A 6833-nucleotide genomic window follows, 5' to 3' on the forward strand; every position below is an offset into this window, starting at 1 on the left:
AGACCAGATGAAATTCATGCAAACAAAGCAGATTTCATATAAACATGACGGATTTCATACAAACCGGACAAAAACAGTTACATTTTGAACATATTTTCAACTAAAAAGGTAAAACTATGTGCACGTACGGTCGCACGGAGCTCCACTCCCATGGCACATATACACTACACTAGTCTAGGGGCGGCCGCGACGGACCCCTTTATCTTCCTCATGTCCGGCAGCCCGCTAACCGGGCTGCAGGGAGCCCCGAAGGGATATTCTTCCCCTGTATCTTTGTTATGTCTGGTTGTGCCGCTCATCGAGCAGCAAAAGAGGGTGCTTCGACCGGAGGGGAAGGGTGCTTCTGTGGAGCTCAGGTGGGTGCCCAGGATGGTCTGAGATAAAGGAGAACCGACCGGGTCACCGACGGTGGACTTCCTGGGACCCAAGCGGTGGCGGCCTCCCGTGTTCTACTTCTCCTCGATGATGGCGGCAGGCGCGAACGTGCAGGCCGCCACCTCGTCACATCCGTGCAGCCGGCTTCTTTCTCTGCGTGCATGGCGCGGCTACGCGCATGTTGACGGCGGATGGCGCGGTCGCAGGCATTGGATGCGGTGATGCCCCTGTCGCCGTGCTCCCCGCCGTGCCGGGATGGAGCAACTCGCCACTCCTCCCGCGAGCTGGCTTCGAGCGATGAGTTGTTGAACCACGCGCCGGCTTGGGGCGACAACTGGCTCCGTCGGGCTACGCGAGGGAGGTGGAGTAGCGAGCCTCCTCGCTCATATCTAGCAGGCTCGGCGGGCCACCCAGTCAGCTTCTTTGCCGGAGAACTGCTCTTCGAAAGCCATCAGAAAAGTGAAGAAAATGGTGAAGGAGGAGATGGAGGAGCGACGGAGGGGTGCGATTCTTGGTCGGTGTTTGACCTTGTTTAAATAGAGGGCATACGGGAGGAGCTTGGCCGGCGTTGCGTGTAATGTCGATCCGCTCATTAACGGACGTGTGGCCAGAGTAGATTTCTCGGCTTCCACGCGGGTTTCATGGAGGCGTTTGAATGCGGCGAGGAGGCATGTTCAGTCGGGCGTGCAGCGGGCGACGCCCTCGGTCGGTGCACTGCCTCAATGGCGGAGGCAATGAGAGGTCGTGTCCGCCCTGAGCCGCCTTCAATGTGGAGTGACGCGCTCTACAACGGCAAGAATGCGGGCATCTAGCGCCAGATGGGAAGAGCGTGCGGAAGGGGGGAGGGATTTTTGATGGGCCAAGGTGGTCAGAAGCGGGCTTGAAGTCGGTCCGGACTCCCACAAATCCCCCCACGTTTGTCTCCGGTTTACTGGAGAAAACGCGTCCAAACCGTGTTGTATTGGATGGCTTCCGTGATTCGAACATCACGATCCGGACGTATGTAGGAGGTTTGAAGGTCGGCGGTGGAGATAGCCTTATGAGAAAAGAACTGGCCCTCGCTATCGTGCTCTCCACCTCGGCACATGCATATTTTTTTAGCATGGCACGTGCATATTCACCAGTACTTTTTTCAACATTTGATTGAAACTTTAAAGAATAAATAAAAAAGATACACTGAAATTGGGAAGTTGGCGGTGGGGTGCGCGCAGCGGCGTAGAACGCCGGCTCCCTTTGCCTTCCGTCGAGCTGTCTGCCCATTGACCATCTCCATCTGCACAACTGCCAACAACTTGCTCCAACTTACAACATAGCCCCTCCCGAAACACGGAACCACCAAAAGGCCCATTCCAGAGCTGAAACACAGGGTGGGTGGGTGGGAGAGAGGACGACTCCAAATCTCATCTCGTCTTCTCCGCCGCCGGCAAGCCAGCCAGCCAGCCAGCCATGCCTACCTCCCCGGCCGCCTCCGCCGGAGCCGTCGCCTCCCCCTCCGGATCCTCCCCGGCCTCCGCCGCCGCGTCGGCGGCCGACCCGGCCACCCCATCCTGGTGGGAGTCCGTCTCCCAGGCGCGCTCCCGCATCCTCGCGCTCGCCTCCATCCTCCCTCCCGAGGTCTCCCCCAGCGTTTCGGCGCTCGCGGACTCCGACCGCCCCGCCCGCGCGCTCCTCCGCTCCGCCGTCGCCTACGACGCCCTCTCCGGGGCGCTCCGCGCGGGGGGCGGCGCCGACGACCCCGCCTGCCACTGGCTCTACGACACTCTCCTCTCCCAGGACCCCGACCTCCGCCTCGCCGCGCTCTCCTTCCTCCCGCTCCTCTCGTCGCTCTATCTCCTCCGCCTGCCTCCCGCGCTCCCATCCTCGCTCTCTGGCTTCGAGGCCGTCCTCCTCGCCGTCTACTCTTCCGAGGCCAAGAGCCGCCAGGGAAAGCCTGTGCTTGTCCATGTCCCCGACCTCTCCGTCCCCTCCCTGTACCACACTCCGCAGTCCAGCCCCACCTCGAGATCGCCTCGCCGGCCTCACCCGCCGCCGATCCCCCCTCCTCCCGCAAATGTGGTGGTGGGCGTGCTGTCGCCGCCGCTGGAGCCACAGGCTGCAGTGAAGTCGACCAAGCGCGCGGGGATTATAGGGGTCTCCTTTGAGGCGTACTACGCCAAGATCGCGCAGATGCCCCCTGCATCCAAGGTGGATGCCTGCAATGCGGTGGCTGCGTGGGCGGGGCAGTACTGCAGGTGCCGTTTTGGGCTTGATGAAGAGTTGGAGGTGGAGGAAGGGGATTCTATGGGCTCCATGTCGCCATTGTCCGCCGATGCTGAGAATGGGAATGGGAAGGCCTTGGAGGAAGAATTGGCAAAGATGCGTGTCAATGGAGACAGCAGTGGCCAGAATTGTGGTAAGGAGGAGGAGGTGAGGGAGGCAAGGGTGCAGCTCCCGTGGGAGTTACTGCAGCCAGTGATGAGGGTTCTTGGGCACTGCTTGCTCGCCCCACTGAACCCAATGGAGGTGCGGGATGCCGCCGCAGAAGCTGTGCGGGTTGTCTATGCCCGTGCATGTCATGACCTTGTGCCACAGGCAATCCTGGCAGCCCGGAGCTTGATTGAGCTTGATAAAAGTGCACGCAAGGCTGCCAAAGCAGCAGCTGTTGCAGCTTCCGGAATAATGGTAGCCTCCAGCACAGCTGGAAGCACCGCATCGAGCTCCAGGCCAAGTTCCAAGCCAAACACGCCGAGCAAGCAGCGCAAACCTGACATGCTGCTTGTGTCCAAATGAGGTCAATTGCTCTGCATTTTGTGAAATTGGTTGTCACTGAAATGTCGACCAATCCTAGTATACATTGCATGCGGAAGATTGTTTGTTATGGCTCGAAAGACTGCTGGCTTGGTATGTTATGGCTCGAAAGATTGCTGGCTTGGTATGTTGCCAACTCTGTATTGTATGTTAACTTGCCTTATGTAGTTATGTTACTTGTTGCATATAGTTCACAAATCAATATATTTTATGATCCTGCTTGTGGGTTGGTGAGGAGATTCAGTTGGAGTTAATACTATTGTTAATGGTTATTGTTGTAAATTTCAATCATATCCTCTTTGTCCATGTATTTCTTGCAATACTCTGCACTTGAAGATGTTCTGTTTGTAGGTTGCAACTTTTTTTTCAACCGAATAGTAGGAAAGTTTTGTAATGTAGTTCTAATTAAACAGATATACAAAACAATGTACAACGATGCAAGGGTGGTTAAAAATGATCAAAAGAAGGGTTACAGGTTGATTCGTAACTACTCAGTTTCTGATAGTTAGTAGCATGGATTGAGTTGCTACTTGCTAGTAGATGGATTGAATAAGTAATGCATTCCAGGGACATGTTGGATGGTCTGAAATTGGTTCTGATTCTTCTTTCTGCTTTCTTCTACGGAGATATCATGCATTCTTGGATTGATGCCAAAAATTGGCATGCTAATATTTGGCATTGGCCAATTATTGGCTAGTAATTTCTTCTTTACCAAATTTTCTTGCCAACCTCACATAAAGTTGCCAGCTTTTGGCAAGTCTGGGCTTTGCCAATACACAGTGGCTAGCCAAGTTTTGGTAGTGAACCAATGCCCATCTTCACAAATTCATAATGGATTTCTCTTTTCACTTGAAGCATGATTTATAGTAGTTAAAAAGTGTTAGAATGCAGTAATTAGCTGCTGCATGAGGCTAGATTTTCATCTTTGTGAGCTTTTGTAACTCAATATGAAGCAACTTGTGCATTATTATGATCGTTTAGCACTTAGTCTACTTGATCATCGGTACAGCTTGATTGTTATGGATTGGAAACCCATTGGTTTTGTTATGCAGCTAACTCTGTATTCTGTGTTAATTGCCTTAAGTTACTTGTTCCATATAGTTCACAAATCAATCTTCACGACTGCATTTACTGATTGATCATGGAGTCTGTTCCTTACTGGCTTTTAATATAGTGTGAATTTTCGTTGCGCTGTACATATATTTCTTATGTATGTATATTATTTTGATGAAAAAGTTACTCTCTTTCAGTACTATCTGTTGGAAATAGCATAAACTGCAACACATTGTATATTCATGTGTCGCTAGGTTTTTAAAGCGCCCCCACTTGGTGACTCATATATACTCAGTCTAAAAGTTGGATTTTTTTAATTAATTTAAATTAAGCCATAGTGAAAATTCCAACATGAGAACATAAAGATCTGGTCAATTTGCTCTGCTTGCATGACAATGTGGTAAAAGGGTCGTTTTTGTATGTGAAGATGCATCATGAATCATGTTAGTGATTCTCAGACTGAAGTCAATGTAATGCCAGTGACAAGTGTTGAAAATTTTCCTTTAGGAATGAAAGTGTTGCATCCCATAGTAGGTGATGTTAAATTACTGCATTATAAAGCAATTGAGTGTCTATTTGAACCTAGAAGATGTGATTTTGCACAGTATGGGCATTATTAAGATTGGCTGGCACGAACTGAGCACGCTCTTGTTTCATTCCCCAATGTGTGTTTCTACCTCTCTAGCATTAGGCATAGTTCCAGCATGGCTTGCTTACACTCGGCATATGTATCCACTCCTTTTTCTAAATATTATGGAGTGTATGTATCCACTCTGATTTTTACCCCTAACGCGCAGTGTGTATACACCCGGTGCTGTGGCTCAGTAAACCGTTGGCTTTGTATGTAGCCAACTCTGTATTTGTATGCCGGATCGTTGTTGTGCCGGTCTCTGGTTTGCTTTAAAGTAGGAGTAGATGTCATGATATGAATTTATAATGGATCATGAAAGTTAGTTATACCTGGGTTTCTCTTTTTACTGGAGTAGCATATTGATGATTGTTGGACTTGGAACAAGCTTGTGGAGTACTCATGTTCACTGCAACATGAAGCTGCCTCTGCATCCTGCTGAGCTTCTGTCATGGAACATGGCGGGAGTTTACTTATCCCCTGCCTGGAATGGAACTGCAGTATTTTTTTACGTGATCCTTTTGCCTGGTGTTTCTAATCCAAGCGGGCCCTGAGTGGGCGTAAATTGAAAAAAAAAAACAAGCTTAGCCAAATTGCAATACGAACATTGGTGGTTTGCGAAAATAGCGTCGTCTGCTGGACCTCCCCACGCCCAAGCAGCCCGGCGCAGATTCTCCAACTTGCAGAAGCCAAGGTAGAGGCTTCTAGGATGCTATACATCTCAAATCCCACGGCTGCTTTTTTATTCGATTCAGTTCAGGAACAGCCGAACAGGAACAAAGCGGATTCAGTTCAGTACGGGCACATATACAGACATGAATCCAGTTCAGTACATTTTAGCACCACCGTACAGTTCAGGAACATATACAAGCATAATAACTGAACAAGCATTTTCACTTCAGTACTTTGGACAGCCTTATGCTGCAAATAACCAAAATAATCTCCAACGAAAAACTACTACTACTACTGCAGCAAATGTATTTGTACAAATAAAACATGAGCGCTGAACATCCACCGAAAGCCATCAATTAGCGCAGATGTTTTTCCTTTCCAGCAAGTGCTCAACACTATCATCCCAAAAGAACAAAATAGCATGTCATGTAGAAACAATAACAATTCTATCTTTTGAACCGTTCTTTTTCTCCGAATAACCAAAAGCACATTGATTACCACACTGACTTTATCCCCGAAGAACAAACTATCCTCTGCTCTAGCTGCAGCTACTAAAATAGAGCCCTAAAGAAGATCTTAAAATGACATATCATCAATTTCACTAGGACCCTGAAAAGATAAAGACATATTTAAAACATGGCAATATTATAACTAGTTCACAGAAGATGAAATAGAGAAACATGAAAATACCACCAGCAAATTTGTGAGGCTAGGGAAGGCATTGCCGCCTCCAGAGGCCATCGTCCATAGCCGCAGTCACAATTGGGTTTGAGGGAGTCTGTGCCATAGGAGGCATTGGAGATTGGGAGCAGCAACCCGGAGGCGGCCGTCAGATGAGCAGGGGTTCACGTGACTGGAAGTGGCGGGAAGAAAGGAGATTTACCCGCCAAATAGTTATTTACGTGTCAATATTGACCGCTCTATCGAAATATTTGGAATGTGCCACTCTCGAGCGATGTAGGTGGGCCCACAAGTGGCTCACATCAGAGTGGCAAAATAGAAATTATGGCCTCAACGGCAAGCCCCCCACATTGACAGGAACGGTCAAGCGTATGATGTGGCAATGTGTTGGGGCACTCATGTGGGCCATTTGCAAATTCATGCAATCTTTTATTGCAGAAGTGGATGCCTCTCAAGAAACAAAGGGACGTTGATCTTATGGAGCAGGTGATCATCAAGCCGCGTTAAGTTTACTACTCCCTCCGATTCAAAATAAGTGACCCAACTTTGTATTAGCTATAATTTGGCTTGCCAGTTGGTCTTGCCGCCGCCGCCGGCCATCCCTTTAGCCCCGACTGCGTTCCGTTTTTTACTTCGG

The 6833-nt window shown here is 49.6% G+C and overlaps 1 protein-coding gene across 1 annotated transcript; it reads left to right on the top strand.

The window, feature by feature from the left end:
- Nucleotides 1-1767: 1767 nt before the first annotated feature.
- LOC119295397 lies at nucleotides 1768-3453 on the top strand. Its single transcript, XM_037573814.1, has one exon. The coding sequence runs from the start codon at nucleotides 1822-1824 to the stop codon at nucleotides 3142-3144; it is 1323 nt and encodes a 440-aa protein (XP_037429711.1). The 5' UTR covers nucleotides 1768-1821; the 3' UTR covers nucleotides 3145-3453.
- Nucleotides 3454-6833: the final 3380 nt, after the last annotated feature.

This window comes from Triticum dicoccoides, chromosome 4B (genome assembly GCF_002162155.2).
Source record: "Triticum dicoccoides isolate Atlit2015 ecotype Zavitan chromosome 4B, WEW_v2.0, whole genome shotgun sequence".
NCBI lineage: Eukaryota > Viridiplantae > Streptophyta > Magnoliopsida > Poales > Poaceae > Triticum > Triticum dicoccoides.

Excerpts from the sequence above, each read along its gene's own strand:
- LOC119295397 (XM_037573814.1), top strand. The coding sequence starts at position 1,822 with ATGCCTACCTCCCCGGCCGCCTCCGCCGGAGCCGTCGCCTCCCCCTCC.